General features: G+C 31.1%; 11 protein-coding genes across 11 annotated transcripts, besides 3 other annotated features; 4 read left to right on the forward strand and 7 right to left on the reverse strand.

Moving 5' to 3' along the window:
- Nucleotides 1-1,583: 1,583 nt before the first annotated feature.
- Nucleotides 1,584-4,011: a mobile genetic element.
- TVAGG3_0594590 (uncharacterized protein) lies at nt 2,022-2,375 on the reverse strand (the record flags this gene model as incomplete). Its single annotated transcript, XM_001312936.1, has 1 exon — nt 2,022-2,375. The coding sequence occupies one exon, from the start codon at nt 2,373-2,375 to the stop codon at nt 2,022-2,024; it is 354 nt and encodes a 117-aa protein (XP_001312937.1).
- Nucleotides 2,387-3,247, reverse strand: TVAGG3_0594600 (zebrafish ch211-108c17.2-related family; the record flags this gene model as incomplete). Its single annotated transcript, XM_001312937.1, has 1 exon — nt 2,387-3,247. The coding sequence occupies one exon, from the start codon at nt 3,245-3,247 to the stop codon at nt 2,387-2,389; it is 861 nt and encodes a 286-aa protein (XP_001312938.1).
- A 472-nt stretch (nt 4,012-4,483) lies between the features above and the next one.
- Nucleotides 4,484-6,003: a mobile genetic element.
- Nucleotides 6,004-6,461: 458 nt separating this feature from the next.
- On the reverse strand, nt 6,462-8,498 carry TVAGG3_0594620 (thiol-dependent ubiquitin-specific protease protein; the record flags this gene model as incomplete). The annotated part of the gene is made up of 1 exon (XM_001312939.1): nt 6,462-8,498. The coding sequence occupies one exon, from the start codon at nt 8,496-8,498 to the stop codon at nt 6,462-6,464; it is 2,037 nt and encodes a 678-aa protein (XP_001312940.1).
- Nucleotides 8,499-8,799: 301 nt separating this feature from the next.
- On the reverse strand, nt 8,800-9,033 carry TVAGG3_0594630 (Dimerization-anchoring domain of cAMP-dependent PK regulatory subunit family; the record flags this gene model as incomplete). The annotated part of the gene is made up of 1 exon (XM_001312940.1): nt 8,843-9,028. The coding sequence occupies one exon, from the start codon at nt 9,026-9,028 to the stop codon at nt 8,843-8,845; it is 186 nt and encodes a 61-aa protein (XP_001312941.1).
- A 222-nt stretch (nt 9,034-9,255) lies between these two features.
- Nucleotides 9,256-10,827, forward strand: TVAGG3_0594640 (glycine-rich protein family; the record flags this gene model as incomplete). Its single annotated transcript, XM_001312941.2, has 1 exon — nt 9,752-10,348. The coding sequence occupies one exon, from the start codon at nt 9,752-9,754 to the stop codon at nt 10,346-10,348; it is 597 nt and encodes a 198-aa protein (XP_001312942.1).
- Nucleotides 10,828-10,867: 40 nt separating this feature from the next.
- Nucleotides 10,868-11,490, reverse strand: TVAGG3_0594650 (uncharacterized protein; the record flags this gene model as incomplete). The annotated part of the gene is made up of 1 exon (XM_001312942.1): nt 10,895-11,464. One exon carries the CDS (start codon nt 11,462-11,464, stop codon nt 10,895-10,897), a length of 570 nt encoding a protein of 189 aa, XP_001312943.1.
- A 251-nt stretch (nt 11,491-11,741) lies between these two features.
- TVAGG3_0594660 (acetylation-dependent protein binding) lies at nt 11,742-12,411 on the reverse strand (the record flags this gene model as incomplete). The annotated part of the gene is made up of 1 exon (XM_001312943.1): nt 11,773-12,411. The coding sequence occupies one exon, from the start codon at nt 12,409-12,411 to the stop codon at nt 11,773-11,775; it is 639 nt and encodes a 212-aa protein (XP_001312944.1).
- Nucleotides 12,412-12,834: 423 nt separating this feature from the next.
- TVAGG3_0594670 (uncharacterized protein) lies at nt 12,835-13,830 on the forward strand (the record flags this gene model as incomplete). The annotated part of the gene is made up of 1 exon (XM_001312944.1): nt 12,835-13,830. The coding sequence occupies one exon, from the start codon at nt 12,835-12,837 to the stop codon at nt 13,828-13,830; it is 996 nt and encodes a 331-aa protein (XP_001312945.1).
- Nucleotides 13,831-13,869: 39 nt separating this feature from the next.
- Nucleotides 13,870-14,910: a mobile genetic element.
- Nucleotides 14,911-14,960: 50 nt separating this feature from the next.
- TVAGG3_0594690 (uncharacterized protein) lies at nt 14,961-16,474 on the forward strand (the record flags this gene model as incomplete). Its single annotated transcript, XM_001312945.1, has 1 exon — nt 14,982-16,457. The coding sequence occupies one exon, from the start codon at nt 14,982-14,984 to the stop codon at nt 16,455-16,457; it is 1,476 nt and encodes a 491-aa protein (XP_001312946.1).
- Nucleotides 16,475-16,479: 5 nt separating this feature from the next.
- On the reverse strand, nt 16,480-17,177 carry TVAGG3_0594700 (uncharacterized protein; the record flags this gene model as incomplete). Its single annotated transcript, XM_001312946.1, has 1 exon — nt 16,695-17,168. The coding sequence occupies one exon, from the start codon at nt 17,166-17,168 to the stop codon at nt 16,695-16,697; it is 474 nt and encodes a 157-aa protein (XP_001312947.1).
- A 29-nt stretch (nt 17,178-17,206) lies between these two features.
- Nucleotides 17,207-17,734, forward strand: TVAGG3_0594710 (uncharacterized protein; the record flags this gene model as incomplete). The annotated part of the gene is made up of 1 exon (XM_001312947.1): nt 17,213-17,695. One exon carries the CDS (start codon nt 17,213-17,215, stop codon nt 17,693-17,695), a length of 483 nt encoding a protein of 160 aa, XP_001312948.1.
- Between the last annotated feature and the right edge of the window lie 280 nt (nt 17,735-18,014).

An 18,014-nucleotide genomic window follows, 5' to 3' on the forward strand; every position in this document is an offset into this window, starting at 1 on the left:
TTTGCACCATGCGAAATAAGAAGTTCGGCTATTTCTTTACTATTATCAAATGTTGCAAAATGAAGAGCAGTTCTTCCATCATTATCTTTTTCATTGATATTTATACCATGTGAAATAAGAAGTTCGGCTGTTTCTTTACTATTTTTCAATGCTGCAATATGAAGAGCAGTACTTCCATCATTATCTTTTTCATTGATATTTGCACCATGTAAAATAAGAAATTCGGCTGTTTCTTTACTATTATGATATGCTGCAATATGAAGAGCCGTATATCCATCTTTATTTTTTTCATTGATATTTGCACCACGTGAAATAAGAAATTCGGCTGTTTCTTTTCTATTGCTAATTGCTGCAATATGAAGAGCGGTTTTTCCTTCTTCATCTTTTTCATTGATATTTGCACCATGCAAAATAAGAAGTTCGGCTATTTCTTTACTATTATGATATGCTGCAATATGAAGAGCAGTTCTTCCATCATTATCTTTTTCATTGATATTTATACCATGTGAAATAAGAAGTTCGGCTGTTTCTTTACTATTTTTCAATGCTGCAATATGAAGAGCAGTACTTCCATCATTATCTTTTTCATTGATATTTGCACCATGTAAAATAAGAAATTCGGCTGTTTCTTTACTATTATTTTCTGCTGCATAATGAAGAGCCGTATATCCATCTTTATTTTTTTCATTGATATTTGCACCACGTGAAATAAGAAATTCGGCTGTTTCTTTACTATTATATATTGTTGCAAAATGAAGAGCAGTGGATCCATATTCATCTTTCTCATTGATATTTATATCATGTGAAATAAGAAATTCGACTATTTCTTTACTATTATTTCATGCGGCAATATGAAAAGCGGTTTTTCCAAATTCATCTTTTTCATTGATATTTGCACCATGTGAAAGGAAGTAATCGAAAAGGGATGGAATGCCAAAAATCGATGAATAAATAAAGCATTGGTTAATATCATTAGTTTGATCGAAATAAACCAAAAATGATTCAAGATTATTAAACCATCCACAATCTTTTAAATCGATCTTTAAATTGTATTCATTCATCAAGAATGTAACAAAATCAATGTTGTGTGAAATAATTGCATATCTCATGCAATATTTATCTGGTTTTTGATATTTCAAACATTCACTCATGATCTCTGGATTTCCGCCTAAAAATGATAATCGAAGACATGTTTCAGTTATTTCTGAGTCAAATTTCGTTCTTAATAACTTGAAACAATCAACTGCTCCATGGTAACAGCATAATTCAAGTAATGTATATCCTTTAAAATAAAATGGATATAAATCGCTTTCAAGTTTTTGATCTTTATCAAACCCTTCTCTTTCAGTGAACGAGATGAATCTTTCTATGTCATTATACATAATTGCTCTGTAAATTGTATCTTCTGTATGAATATCGAGATCTTTAAATTTACATAATTTAATTCCATATTCTTTATAAAACAGGATATTTGTAATATTCATGAGATTGTTGACTTCTTCCCCATGATATTCATCAAATACGAGTTTGGCAAGAAATAAATATGACTTTGCATAGCGATTGTTGTACGGAATGATATTTAAGGATGGGCACTCATAGGCTCCTGACAGCATAAAAATGTTATTATCTCACAATATAAAAGGAATCATAGGAATCTACAACTATATCTATATTGTTGGAAGACTTCTTAATGTATCATGCATATAAGTTATATCAATAACTCCATTATGTTATATGATTGTAATCATATTTTCGTTTCATGTTCAAAAACATTAAAATCATACTAACTATATGAGTATTATATTTAGGAAGCTGATATATAGATATGATAAAATGCTAGGTTTTGTGATTAATAATATATACTTATCTTTTAGAAAATAATACTTTTATAAAAAATTATATCTTATATAATCTAAAAATTTTGGACAATTAAAAAACATTAATTAAAAATAGAAGGTGAAAGTGTTTATTCAAAGAAGGTGCAAGATTATGATGTTTTGAGGGTGAAATAAATTTAATAATTATTTATGTGATTTAAGAGTAATACGATCATCGGTAGCTTGAAGACCTCTCTTTATAGCTCTTAATGCCGCAAACTTTTTTTGAACTTGCTTTGAATTTTTGAATGCTTTGATTAAATCTTTTGTTGTATCATACATTCTGAAATATCTGTTCATCATTTCTGGCATTGTTGGTAAATTTAACCTGTATCTTATTGCTACAATCGTTTCAAACATACTTTCATTGAAATGCAATATTGTGACTGCCATCCTAATTGGCCAAGAAGCATGCCAATTAATATTTTTATTAGCAAGCATTGCTTTGATATGGTTTATCGATTCAACTACTTGAGTTGAATGAATCTTTTTTACCATATCAAAGATTTTTACGGTATCTTCGAGGAATTTTTAAGTGTTTTTATAGCAGTTTTATTTTTTGCATATTTCCATGGTTTAATCATCTTGCATTTTTCAGGATCTGGACAAAATTTATGATTTCCGGCATAATGTTTAGCGGAATTCAACCATAAAAACTTCTTTGTTTTAATTGACATATGTGTGTCATTGAGAAGTTGCCTAAGCCAACGCAATAAATTCTTTGAAATGCTAGATAAGATTCTGAATTCTGGCAGTTTGAGCTTTTTCTGTATATTGTTAAGAAAATGTCCAGGATCTCTGTATTCTCTGATACCTTTGAACGTATTTTTGATTGTAGAAACAATTTTGACATCGCCATCATGCACAAAAAAATTTACACGTTTTTCATTATTCCAACGCTTCAGCATTCTTTTTAAGCCTTCAAATTCCATTTCATTTGATTTTCCGTTGAAATTACCTTTGAAATTTTTAAAAGATTTAGATATCACTTCCCAATCTACAATTTTTTTGAGTTTCTCTTCTACAAATTGTACATAGCAAAACATTGCATTTCTTCTCTGACTCCAAGAACCGTCAAACAAAAGTCCCGAACATTTTCTCATTCGAGATTTCCAATAATTAACAGATTCTCTGGCAACTTCTATGATAACACGACCAACCTTTTCTTGGACTCGATGAAATGTAGCTTCTGACGGAACTTTGATGTTATTCAGCATGAATTGAAATTCTGATTGGCAAAATGTAGCGCCGCTCAATAATACAGATAGCACAAATTCAACAGTGTTGACGACATATGGCTCTACCCTATTTTTCGCGCTTTGAACTAAGTTCTTTATACGCTTTGCAACTGCTTTTGTTCGCCGCGGCATGAAAAATGAAGAATAACTTGACGGTTTCTTGAACAAATGGTCGCACATTCAAATATTGTGATGTACGATCAGGATAAAAGAATGTTGTTGCCGTGAATTTAGAAAATAGCAAAATTTCAATTTACGCAATCGAGATATAACTTGATCATTTGAGCGATAACCATGGCACCCATAGTATTAATGAAAGTACTCATACTTACAATTATTTTCTCCCATAGGAATATTGTTCAATATACTTCACCTATAGAGGAAATCTCGAAATAAAATCGAATTTTTTCAAAAATTACAAAAATCAATTTTTTACAAAGATGTTCGAAAAATAACATTATATACGCATCAAATCAAAGCATTATATGGAGCATTATAATTCTATATATGATTGTCCATCTTGCTGTTGTGTTATTTTTTTTAAACAATAATTTCATTGTTGAAATTAAATTTGCAATTTCAGTAAAAATTGCGACCCATCATTTTGAATATAATTGAATTAATACATTTATTGTAAGAATATTATATACCAAATATTAGACTTCCACATGAATCCTGGTATGATATTATAAGTATTGCAAAATTAGAAAAAAATATGCTCATGATATACTAAAATTCATGTTTCAAGGTTAACTTATAAATAAAATAAGTTCGAGAAATGCATCACTAAATATTTGAGCTTGTGCACTATAATGCTATATAATAGTCTTCACTGTTTTTAATATATTGACTTTGCTAGACTTGATTTTTTTCATCACCCTAATGAGTGCCCATCCTTAAAATATCTCTTATAATATTTGTAGGGAGAAGCTTCTTTGAATCGATCAATTCTGTTTTGATCATTTTGTAAATCGAGTTTAATTCTTCTTCTTTGTCCGTTTTTATCCGATACAACGCATTAAATGGATCAATGTAGTATTTATAACTACTTCGAAATTCGCTGTATTTATCTGGATGAATGTCTTGATCAGACATGAAAAAAATTAACAAGTCCGAAATCTGGTTTTTGCAATAGAAAATTTCTTTAAAATTCATTAGAAGCATAACGTTATGCTATAAATGTGAAAAACAATGATCACAACGACTCAGGATTTAATTTATGGATTTAGGTGTCCTTTCATATCTACAATATGATTCAACTTGTTTTAGAGATCAAACTTTAATAATTTCAACATTCTAACTTGCATCGCAATAATTTCATTTATAATCACATAATTCGTTAGCCAAAATAATTTATAAAAAATCTACGGCAAACCCAAATTTTAGCTAAAAGTGACAGGGGAAAAAACGTTTTGTATTCAAAAAAAAGACCGATGAGAGCTTCGTTAGAAATATAGAGGGAACTGAGAATGCGCAACCATTCTCAGGGAATATTGGATGCTATTCCCGTTCCCTCTGTATGGAAAATTGAGGTTTTCAAAGGGAGTTAAAATAATATCAAATTTATATTAATTTACTTCAAAATACAAAAGTATTTGACAGCTAAAATTAGTTACTTTAGCAAGCCTATCAATACCCTTTTACGATTATTGTTACTTTTTCGAAATAAAAGTAAAAACAAATTTATACTAATTTACTTCAAAATACAAAAGTATTTGACAGCTAAAATTAGTTACTTTAGCAAGCCTATCAATACCCTTTTACGATTATTGTTACTTTTTCGAAATAAAAGTAAAAACAAATTTATACTAATTTACTTCAAAATACAAAAGTATTTGACAGCTAAAATTAGTTACTTTAGCAAGCCTATCAATACCCTTTTACGATTATTGTTACTTTTTCGAAATAAAAGTAAAAACAAATTTATACTAATTTACTTCAAAATACAAAAGTATTTGACAGCTAAAATTAGTTACTTTAGCAAGCCTATCAATACCCTTTTACGATTATTGTTACTTTTTCGAAATAAAAGTAAAAACAAATTTATACTAATTTACTTCAAAATACAAAAGTATTTGACAGCTAAAATTAGTTACTTTAGCAAGCCTATCAATACCCTTTTACGATTATTGTTACTTTTTCGAAATAAAAGTAAAAACAAATTTATACTAATTTACTTCAAAATACAAAAGTATTTGACAGCTAAAATTAGTTACTTTAGCAAGCCTATCAATACCCTTTTACGATTATTGTTACTTTTTCGAAATAAAAGTAAAAACAAATTTATACTAATTTACTTCAAAATACAAAAGTATTTGACAGCTAAAATTAGTTACTTTAGCAAGCCTATCAATACCCTTTTACGATTATTGTTACTTTTTCGAAATAAAAGTAAAAACAAATTTATACTAATTTACTTCAAAATACAAAAGTATTTGACAGCTAAAATTAGTTACTTTAGCAAGCCTATCAATACCCTTTTACGATTATTGTTACTTTTTCGAAATAAAATAAATTTATTATCAAAAACCTTTTTTTTCTTAATAAAAATAAACGAAATTTTTTAACTTATGAACTTTTGATGGAAATATGCAAATTTAAAATAATAAAGAAAGCCGCGAGCGAAGCGATCGGCTTAGTTCGAAGATTTTGATTCAAATCTTTGCTGATCTGTAATTCGCGGAAGCCACGAGCGAATCGAGCGGCTTAGGTCTAAGATTTTGATTCAAATCTTTGCTTATATTCCTTAAATTCTTTATGAAACTCGCAACAGTCCCATAAAAAATTTTAAATTCTAAACTGACGAAATTACCGATCGGTAATCACACCCTTCACGGGTGTGTCACTTTTTACAGGTATGTCACTTTTAGCTAAAATTACCCCTACTCTCAAATATTACATTAAAAGTAAGTAAAGGTTATTTATCATCGCTTTATTTACGGCGGAACAAGTACAAATAACCCTCTCCGAATACATGCAGTTCAATATCCAAAGAATGAAATATATAAGAAACAAAACAGAGAGAAAAAAGAGAAAGAGAGTTATTATTATAAAAGCAGGTCAATCTTTGACTTTCACGATCCGAATCTTTCCAAATTGATATTATGAAGTATGTGCCATATAGGCATTATGAATATAGTATTTATTTTAGTTATCTAACCTACGAAATTTTCAATCAGTTTTTTATTTGAACTATTGGATATACACAAGCACAAAGTTTTCTTCTATATTTCTAAGTACAAATATCTGAAACCTCTCTATTAACTCAACTGAGTGCACTTTTGGACTCCATAAAATAAGGTTATTAAGATTGACCAGCTTTTTATTATATAAAAAAAATCACTTTTTATTTACGGCGGAACAAGTACAAATAACCCTTTCCGAACTCAGGAGGTTCATTATCTGGGTAGACAGCGACCTTCTCATCGTTGTAGAGCACCCACTTTCCGTCTCTCTTCACTGTTGCGACGTAGTGTCCGCAGAGAGCAGAAGTTCCTTTGTGCTGGAGAAATCCGACCAATTCGTAGACACTGTTTCCATCAGATTTTGTGGAGTGAGCCGATTTCTTTCTCGGTCCGAACAGCCACTCTATTGCCAATACGACGTTGCCGCTTGTTTCCTGGAGTGCGTCTCTTGCTTCGTCCTCGGAAAATCCCATTTCCATGACCTGTTGGACTGCAGGTGAAACTTCCTGTGGATTGTCAATGATGAACTGAACTGCTGCTTCCACAGAGTCAACGTTTTGCAGTGCACGGACACATTGTGATCTAGAGAATCCGAAATTCATTAACTCGGAGACTTTTGTTTCGTCAACTTGTACATTTTCTTGTTTAATATCAGATTTGTACTTGGAAATATCGAAATTGTCTGGATCAAAGAGTACTTTGATGTTCATCTTCTTGCACATACCTGTTGGACTGATATTATCAAGTTGTACAGCGACAAATAACAAATCAGGGAAATTAGTGAACAAAATCTTTTGATTTGCACCAGTTTTCTGGCATTTATCGCATTTCCTTGTAGGATACTCGATATTTAGCGATGTTTCAAGCAAATCTTCGATTTTGACTTGTAATTCTTCTTCTCCGAAATGCGGCTGCGGGGAAAGGACAAGAACGGGCTGATCCTTGATGAATGTCGTAGTAACGTCAGCACAATTTGCGCATTGCATCAAATTGACTTGGTCGAACTCGACGTGAGTCAAATACGACTGCGGATTGTGGACAGTTATGTAGTTGAACAGGTATTGGAAGAATTCTACGGCGTCTTGTTGCTCTCCGCTCATGAATTGAGGGCGATCGCGGCAAACAGCGGTTCTGAGCAATCTTGGTGAGACAGACTTGCGTTTGCCTTCTAGTAGTTCGTGGAATAAGCGGTAGAATTGGCGTTTCGGATCTGTCCAACGTTGTTTTTCGTAATCTGGTGAAGTAACTTCGTTTTCGAACTGTTCTATAGAGGCGAGAAGCTGTAAAACACTGTTCATGTAGCATGTGTTGCCGAGATTAACTAATCCGACTGAGTTTGGACCTTCAAATGTGTCAAATTCTTTGCCATTCTTGGAAACTGTGTCAAAGTCCCAGTCTTTGTTCCTCTGGACATTGAGTTCTGTAGTTGTCGATTCGGTTTTGACGGCTGTGTCGACGTTTATGCCAAATTTGGCTAAATGTTCCTTAATGTGAGAATCTGAAACGGTTTCGTCGCAGGAATAGCAGTAAAGATCGGCTCTGCCATCAGGAGAAATGGTTCCCATCTTCACGCAGACAGGATGACCTGTTTGCTTGAAATGTTCTAATGCGTGGCCATTTCCGCCGGATCCGTCGAAGTTCTTTCGACCACAACCAACATAGCCGCATGTAAGACATAACCAGAGGTTGTTTTCGAGTTCGCAGGAAGAACAATGCATATGTGGGTCAGAATTGACAATTTGCGACTGATCAAGTTCTTTGATGTGCTTGCACTCTTCAATCTTGAGCTCCCATTGCTCTACTTCTGCTGCTTGTGAGATGTTTGGTAATTTCTTTAATTTCTCGATTAAATCTACAGCAGCTTCATCGTCAACACATTCCATTGGGAAGACTTCGTAGTTTTCTGAGTCGTAAAGCCTTAATTCGTATTCATATTCGTATTTTGCATCTTGAAAACCGCCTTCAACGCCAATTCCGAGCTTGTATGGATCGGACTTGACTTCTATTTTGTGTCTACGACGGTTTAAGAACATGCAGTGGCCATCTTTCGATGCATGTTCCTTTGCATGTTCATGACATACGCATCTGAAGCATTTAACACAGATGTTTACGCCTTGTTCGCTGTCAATGTCATTAAAACAGAGTACACACTCTTCATTCTCGACTTTTGTCGTTGGAAGTAATGTTCCAATTTCCATTTAAAAATTTTGACATTTGTCACTTTTGTTTGATAATTTTCCGTATTGACCAGTCAAAATTTATAAAAAATACCAACTAATTATTGGCAAACATACCTTTAATAGTGGCAAAGGCTTCTTTATACAGATACATGAGCAGTTTTTCCTTCTATATTTTGAGAGAAATGATATATCCCACTAATAAAGACTCTGAGCTTTTCAAACAGATCAAAATCTCATTACCTTAATGCCTTTTGTTTTTTAAGCGTAAAATTGGTATGGGGCTCCTAAAAAAATTAAAAATGAATCAATATTTTTTTAATAAAAACAACAATGATATATAGTTTTTAGTAGAAATGACTTCGTTACTTTAGGTTGTTGAAATATTCGCGAGCGAAATCTAATGGTTTTTCGGGCTTATTTTCGATAATTGCATTAACTAGTTCTTCAATAACAGTTTTGATTTCTGGATGAGCAACAATATATTTTTTAACTTCTTCGCGCTGTTGTGGCGAGTATTCAGCAGGTGCAGATTGGAAAATAGGATCCATTTATGAATATATTAACGTACAAAAAATTGAGATAAATATAATCGACAAATCAAAAAAAAAAAAAAACAGAAGAGAAACAAATACTATCCTAGACCCATTTTTCTCTGCATTAAGCACGATACCATGGTTCTCCTAACGAATATAACTTCGATTTTGGCTTTGAATAATATTGAAAATGTACCGATGACACTTAAGGTTTTCTTTACCCTTAAAATATTTTGCGAGTTTCAAAATCAAACATATGACCTCCAAAAATAGCGATTTTGCACAGACAACACAAAACCAAGACTGCTATAGTTCACATAGGAATGAGGAGCTTTTGAAATGATCGATATTTTTGATTTTTTATCATTTTTTAATTGGTTAACAAAAAACCATATAATGTAACATATTCATTCGAATACACAGGTGCTCCACAGGTATTTCATGCATTTCCAGGTTTATTTGAAATTCAATTATGGGGTGCAAGTGGAATATTGTTTTTTGATTCTGTTGAGAATGGCTGTGTTAAATATAAAGCGAGAGGTGCATACGTCTCAGGACTAATTAAAATTGATCAAGTTTTTGATTTTTTTGTCTATGTTGGCGAAAATGGAAAATATAATGGAGGTACATTTAATGGTAATTCACAACAAAATTCACTCGCTGGAGGGGGCGCGACTGATATCAGGCTTGAAAAAAAATACAAATTGGTATGATTTCGATTCATTAAAGAGCCGAATCATGGTTGCTGCAGGCGCAGGTTCTGGAGAACGATATTGTGGTGGAGATGGTGGACGTTTAGAAGGTTTATCATCTGATCAACTGGATGTATATCAATTAAATAGAACTACTGGCGGAACACAAACTTCATGCGGAATTTATGGGTGCGATACATATAATAATATATGTGGGACATCAGGGAGGTTTGGAATTGGAGGATCTGGAAATGGGAAAGATCCGGGCCCAAGTGGCGGTGGAGGGTACTATGGAGGTGGTGGTATTACATATGTTGGAAGTGCCAGTGGAGGATCAAGTTTTATTAGCGGTTTTCAAGGTTGTGACGCAATTTTCGAAAATTCTACAGAAGATCATATATATCACAGAGGAAATCCGTTTCACTACTCAGGGAAGTACTTCACTGATGGCATTATGATTGATGGCCAACACGAGATGCCCACAACCGATCTTCATTCCACAGAGCTTGGACATCAAGGTAATGGCTATGCCATCATCACTTACATTGCATCTAATGTTATTTGCTCATGCCAAATGAACATTAATCTGATGAAACTGTTTCTAACCTCAAATATTTTTATTATTTTATCATTAAAAAAATAAACAATACATTTTAATTTTCAAGGGCCAAAAAAAACTCGATATTGCAACATTTGATAATAGAAATGAAATAGTTGAAGTTCTTATTTCACATGGCTCAGATATCAACGAATAAGATTATGATGTAAAAACTGTTCTTAATATGGCAACATATTTTAATAGAAAAGAATTAGGCAAATTTCTTATTTTCCATGGAGAAACTGCTCTTCTAATTGCTGTAGAAAATAATACTCCAATTTAATAACTGTTCTTCTTCTTTCAAATGGCCAAATCTCAATGAAAAGAATAATTCTAGAGAAACTGCACTTGATATGGCATCGCACAATAAAGCAGACGATAAATCTGAATGAGACAGCTTTCATAATATCTCTTAATGAGGGAACATTATATAGTTTCGTTGCATATCCAATTTTTGCATTGTAATGCCGAATACGGATAATAAAAAAAGATTTGGATCAAAGTTTTAATATTTACATAAAAACACATAATAACTAAAGATTTCATCTTATATATATAAACATTTTCGTAATACAAAACAGGAAACGGGAATTATTGTTCAAAATTTGGACTCAAAATCTTAATATCTTCATCAAGCGCGTTAATTTGATATTTGATCTTATATATTTGGGCTTCTAGTGATGATATTTCGCTTTTCTTTTGATTGAGTACTGATGCAAGATCAGTTTGCTTATCTGCAACTACATCTTCAATATTTGTTTCATTCATTGTAGTGTTGTCCACTTGTGACTCTGGTTGCTGCATTTTTGCTATTAATTCAGCCTTTTCTTGATTGATTTTTTCCATTTCCCTTTCGTATTCTTCGGCCTTTTCGATGTATTCTCTAACACGTTTTCTCTCATCTTCAAGCTCCTCTGTTTTTTCTTTTAATATATTATAGAGAGGAAGTAACTCTTCAGTTGTTGATATGATGTTTTGAACTTCATTCAATCCATTGTTAACTGTTTCGCTGCATGATTGATGCTTTCTGTCTAAACCAAGGAAATCGCAAATGTAATTTGAATTAATATCAATATCCAACAAGGACAACATAGTCTTTATTGTTCGCATTTGTTCATCATTCATTCTTTTCATTCTCGATGCTCTTTTGTTATTACTCATACTGAAAGAATTTTATGTTGCCGTTTAAAATATCTCAGATTATAATTTAAAGTCAATATATAGTAATACAATATAATGCCATTTCGTTTTTCAATACAGAATTACTGGTATTCTGTTGATTTTTGAAAAATTTTATCATTAGATGGTTTTTATATTGGGATAAATGAGTCAACACCACATAAATGATCCAGAAAATGTTTTGCAAATGTTAAAACTTATATAACAATACATAATATTCTTTATTATAAATTATCAAAACAATAACTAACAATAATGCGTTCTAATAGTAATATAATCTCATAGCATCATTACTCAGCTTTATCAGTAGTAGGCTGTGGTTCAGATTCTGCTTTTGGAGGTTCAAGAACCTTTATAACTTCCAAAATCTTCTGTTTTTCTTTCTTTTCCATAAAAGCCCATATTTTACTAAGAATTTCTGACTTATATGGCTTAACTATTTGATCTAATGTCTTTTTAAATTCTGTAGTCAGCATTGAATCTTGGAACCATTCGGGTAATGTAATTCCTGGTGTAAACGATATCTCTGGAGGTGCATGCTCTAAATGAAAATCTAAATCTTTAGATCCATCTTCCAAAATTCTAAAATATTCATGGTCAGCATTAGTTGGTTTGTTTTTAAGCCATTTGTTCGTAATTTTCATAATATCTTCTCCAACCAAAGCAAGCATACTCTTTTTCCCGTTAAATATCTCTGCATTTTTACAAATCAGTTTGACATCATTGTAGAAATTGTCTATTGAAGCATATTCTCCAGCATTTAGCTTCTTTTTCATTGTGTGGAAATCCATTGGTTTTTTGATGATTTCGTAGTAATCTGGAGCTGCATCTTTTTCAGGATTGACAGGTTTTCTGAGAGGAATTGTCATTGGAGACTGCATAAGCTCCGTTAAAAGAAGCTGGCAGTAATAAAAATCAAATTCCTCCATTTATAAATCTAAGTTTACATGTCAAAAATATTCTCCAAACACAATCATATTATAATACATACATTTTTTGTTGCATTATATTCAAGAGAAGTAGTACATGGAATCTCACTTGAAGTTTCGGTTCTAAACATTAATCGAGGCTAAGATAAAAACATTAAATAGATCAACTATTAATTATAGTAGAAAATAGACAACATCCAAATAATATATGAGTCACACTATATATGCTCTGCTTCCTCTTAAGACAAAGTTCGAAGCTGTACTTAATCCAAGAAACATTCATTCAACTATAGCTTATTGCTTAATAATGATCATATTTTAAGACATAATTATGAATGATAAAGCTGAAAGAAGACGAATCGCTAATGAAATATGAAGCTTTTCTTGTAAGAGCAAAAAGTGTACGTTTAAAAAAATAAAAATATGAGTTCTAGTGATAGTGATAGCGATTTCGCCGATTTTGATATTCCTGAAGAATTGCTTAAAAGAGAGGAAGCACTTAAACAACGAAATGCAGCAATTGAAGATCAAATCAAAGGATTATTAAGATCAACTTCGTTGGAAGAACCATTACCTTTACCAGACAAATTCACATTAAAACTACCTGAACAAGAAAATGCTGATGACACATTAAATAATTTCCTTAAAGAGCAAGAAAAACCAAAGCGTAAAAATTTCGACTTAAAATCAAAAAATATACCTAAATCATCAAACGCTTCATCAAATAATTTATTACCGCAACCAAAGAAAATGCCTCAACAAGAATTATTCGAAGTGGAAATTCCTCAAAATGTTGAAGCAGTTCCTGAAGTTAAATATGACCCTGTTCCAGATCTTCGAAATACAATGCATAAATTAATCGAGGAAATAGAAAAAGTTTCAAGAGAAATATCATCTGTTCAAAAAGATAAGAATAAAACAGAAATTGCCATAAGCAAGCAACAGTCTGAGCTAAAGAGAGTTCAAAACGAAAACCAGAGGGTAACCGCTGATATAGAATTAATGACTGCACAGATAACTGAGGGTAAAGAGCATCTCACACAAATTGCAAATGAAGTTGAAGCATCAAGAATATCTCGCATTGAGAAATTACGTCAACAACAGGAAGCAAATAAGAATAAGAGTGCTATTGAAGCAAAAATTAAGAAACAAAGAGCAGAAGCTGACAGACTACAACAGCAATATCAACAAATGCCAGCAGCAGATGGAAGAGCTCAAAAAATGAATTCAGAAAAATTGAACGCAAAATCACTATTAGATCGCTCAAAGAAGTCTCTTAGACAAGCAAAGCTCCTGCTTGAAGATATTGAAAAGGCATGCAATCATGAAGAAAAGATATATGAACATATTCTTTCCGCAAAAAGCGTACCAATCTCTCCAGAGTACCTGAAGCGTGGAATCAATGAGTTATTGAACTAATTTTTAACTGATATTTTAAATTGTTTTGTATTTGTTTAAGGGTGCACCCGTATGTACGTTTATTTGAGAGGAGGAGGATTACCCTCTCAATTTTGAGGGATTCGTTAGTTTATTTTCTCGATGAATATGCAATAAAATTTGATTTTTACCTTATCAATATACTTCATATAATATACACATGTTCATGTAAAAACTTTTTTCCAAAATCCTCAGGAATTAAGGGATTTTTGAATTTTAAGAATTTTTTTCGAATTTTTTCGAAAAAAAAATATTTTCAGAACAGCCTTAACGGCTAAGATTTAGGAACAATGTTAAGTATCAAAAAGAAAGGAGGTCTGATATAGACAACATATATCGTTGAAGGTTGAAAAAATCTCTAATATTTGAGCCCAAAATTTCAAATTTTAATTTTTTGAAAAAAGAGGCCACCCGTATGTACGTTTATTTGAGAGGAGGAGGATTATATTTTTGAAAGGGTGAAACATTATGAATATATTAATTATATAATAATATGTATTATTATAAAAAAGAAAAAATAAAGCACGTTAAAATTTTTCTTTCTTGATTTTTTACAAAATCTACTTAGAATTATGCAAAATATGACTAAATAATTATAAATTTCAAGTTAAATTTTAATTTTGATAAATAATTTAAATTTCAAAATGTCAAGTTCAGTTCGACTATGTATGTAGTAATTCCTCAATAAAGTGCCAAAACCCTATTAAAATATATGAACATTTTCAACATTTTAATGTTTTTATTTAAAAATTTGATGGAATATGAGCTTCAAACAATTATTATGTAAATAAAAATAATTAAATATATGTATTTATTCGTATTACAACCGTAGTAAGTCGATTCTTCCTTTCTTCTACTGAGATTTGAATTTGATTTCGAATTGTAAAGAGATTCAAAGGGAAAATACTAGCGGATAAAAACTACCTCAATGAAAGGGTCATAATGGAGTCAAGTTGTATTTTTTGATATTTTTTGCTTTTCGAGCCTAAATAGGTAGCCAAGATAATGCCTAAAAATAAGGTTCTAAATTCTGAAGTTTACATGATCCTCTCGTGTGCACCCTTAAAAATCTGACATGTAAATTTTTTTGGCAATTTTTTTTTGATAGAACTAAATATTCTCCCGAAATTTTAATGGATTATAAGGAAACAGACCTTCAAAAAGAGCGAGATCCTACAATGGCAATTAATTTAGGCAAAGATGATGAAGAAAGACAACATAAAGAGGCAATTTTAGAAAAATATCCAATTGGACTCAATTACGTAACTTCAAACAACTTTGATACTGTTGCCAAAGGTATAGATATAATTTATGACTCGATTCGTTTCGATGATTCAATTAATCTTCCAGAAGAAATTTTTGAAGTTGTTTCAAATTATGCATTACTCTTTCTGAACATAGATGAACTAAAGGCAACTCATCCGGAATACTCTGATCAGACAATTAACACTGTAATTGTAAAAAGTACAATAATCGTTGCAAATCACTTCAAAGATGATTCAAAGTTACAGTTTTTGATGAGCAATGGGTTCTTCATCAGATTTATCACGGCACAAATGACAAATTACTATTTCTTTTTATTAATTAAATTTATTAGCTTTCATAAGGAATTTATGGCTTTTGTTCTTCACGAAACAAATATATTTGACAGGATTATTGATACCTTTCAGAAATTTGATCTCAAAAACGAATCAACATGGAAAAATATTGATTTTTTAAGTATTTTCGTTTTTTGTCAGAATTTTATACAAATTTACATGGAAAATCAAGATGATATAGAGTTTCCTCTTAATATTGATCAGATTATTCAAATTATATTAACAAGTACCAGAATTTTGAGATTTTTTGATGCAAAAACACTTAGTAACGCTATTAAATTCTATGTTGTTGCCTCTACTAACCATGAATTATTAGCAGCAATGATAAATGAAAAAATAATTTTATCAATCCAAAGAATATTTGAAATATCCGTTTATCTTCCTACTTGTAATAATATAATCAGAAACATATTGCAAATACTACTATCAATTTCAGATTTTTCTGATTTAAATCAATATTTATTAACAGATGAAGTTCAAATCTGGAATTTTTTATTTGCAATTGAAGAACAAATTGATGACACAACCATCCATGCCTATATTGCAGAGCTTGAAAGCAGATTAATATTTTTAGATCCAAAAACTGCTTTTTATGACAGAATAGAGAATATTGTTGAACATTTACCTTATAAATATAAGGAAGAATGGTATTTAAAACTCTTAGAAACCATCTTTCATTGTAATGACGAAATATTCAAAGCGATTTTATCCAATTCAGGGTTTTTATTTAAGATTTTGACTTTGTATCCAGATCAAAATAATGATAGAGAAAAATTACTGACTTATTTGGAACTTTGCCTCGGAATGAAAATTAATCTTTTTTCTGTTCCATTAAATGACGCTAGATATTCAGAATTTATTAATAATGAAGATGAATTTGCTGATTGGATTATAGAACTCTACGATAATTATCAAGATGTTCTTAATAGTCTTAATGATGAATTTAGAGAACCTGCTGAATATGTGACTTCTTATTTAGATGAACTTATTCAGCATTTTAATGATAAATAAATAGATTTTGTATGTATTATCAAATAATAATTTTTATTACAAACAAAATAATATAAATGTAATCATACAAGTCCATTTGGATGAATAATTATACTTAGTTTTAAGTATCAAGAACACGTCCTATAAAGAAAGAAATTGAATTTGTTGGAATCCTATGAAAATTCGTAGATAATTATCAAATAACCTGATATACAAAATAAGCCAAGTTCTCAGCATAAAAAGCAGAAAGATAAAAAATTATTTTGGTGAAGCAATAAGATTTGAATCTTTCTCAGTATTCATTTCTCTTTCAATGTTCATTAGTTCTACAAAGTAACCCTGTTTTTCGAGATCTAGTTGACGCATTGCTGGATCCAATAATTGTATTTCTTGCAGCAATTTTTCATTGGCTTCGCGTTGATTTCGGATTGCTTGCATCAAGGCAATATTTTCTAAATAAATTTCGGTTGTAGTCATCTTTGAAAGGTCTTTTTCTTCGAATTCCGGACAATTTGCGAATTCTTTTGCATCTTCAGGATCTGATTCATAAATGTGGTTAAGTATCTGTGCATTTTCAATTAATGTAGGACATGAATCGACTGTTTCATTTCGATACATTTCAGGAACAGTTTTAAATATTGCCTGATTAAGATCATCATATTTCTTTTTCGAAAGGTTATCTCTTAACCATCTATCAGTCAAATCTGCTTTATATTGACTCACTCCTCGCATAAATTTCTTTCAGCGTAAAAAAGTGCCAAAGTTTTATTCTCAAGATGACATCATGGTTAGAAAATATCAAGAATCAACACGGTTCTCTTGTTGAAGAAGAGGATGAAGAAGAGGAGGAACAGGCTCCAAAGCAACCGGAAGAGAAAAAACCAGAAGCACCAACAGAAAAACCTCAAATTGAACAAGAACAAAATCAAAAACAAGAAACCGCACCTACACAGCAAGAACCTGTAAAGACCACACCTACTCAAGACAAATTTAAATACGAGGGACCAAGTACAAGAGAAACTTACTTATTCGCAACAAGCATTGATAAAATTGAATCAAAGCAAGAAAGAGAATATGTTGAAAATCTGCTTAAAGTACGAGCAAATTTATCAAATGTACTTGATTCTGCTTCAAAGCCATTGGAATCTGTCGGCTTTCTTAATAAAGCAGCAATATCTGCGAAGAGCAGGTATACCAACTTGAGCAAGCTAATTATGTCTGTTCCAATACCTCATACAGCTGCAGCAAAATCAAAATAATTTTATTTTTTTTTTATTTTCAAAAAAAACTGTACCTTTAAAAATGCAATGTTATATACCTAAAATTTTTTATACAATCGCTTTTAGATGTAGTTATTAGATTTTCCTCAAATAAAATAATTCAAAATTTAAAGCCATGAGTAAATATTGATAATGCAAAATTCTATCAAGCTAGTTATTGACCTTATCATTAGATCTCATTCTTCTTTCTTCTATATATTATTAACTAAATGAGAATATAATTAAGAATAATCTAACCAGTAGAAGAGAAAAATTTTGACATTCAATTAAAACGGACTCAATATTTTAATCATCTCGA

The sequence above is a fragment of the Trichomonas vaginalis genome, chromosome II (genome assembly GCF_026262505.1).
Source record: "Trichomonas vaginalis G3 chromosome II, whole genome shotgun sequence".
In the NCBI taxonomy this organism is placed as follows: domain Eukaryota; phylum Parabasalia; order Trichomonadida; family Trichomonadidae; genus Trichomonas; species Trichomonas vaginalis.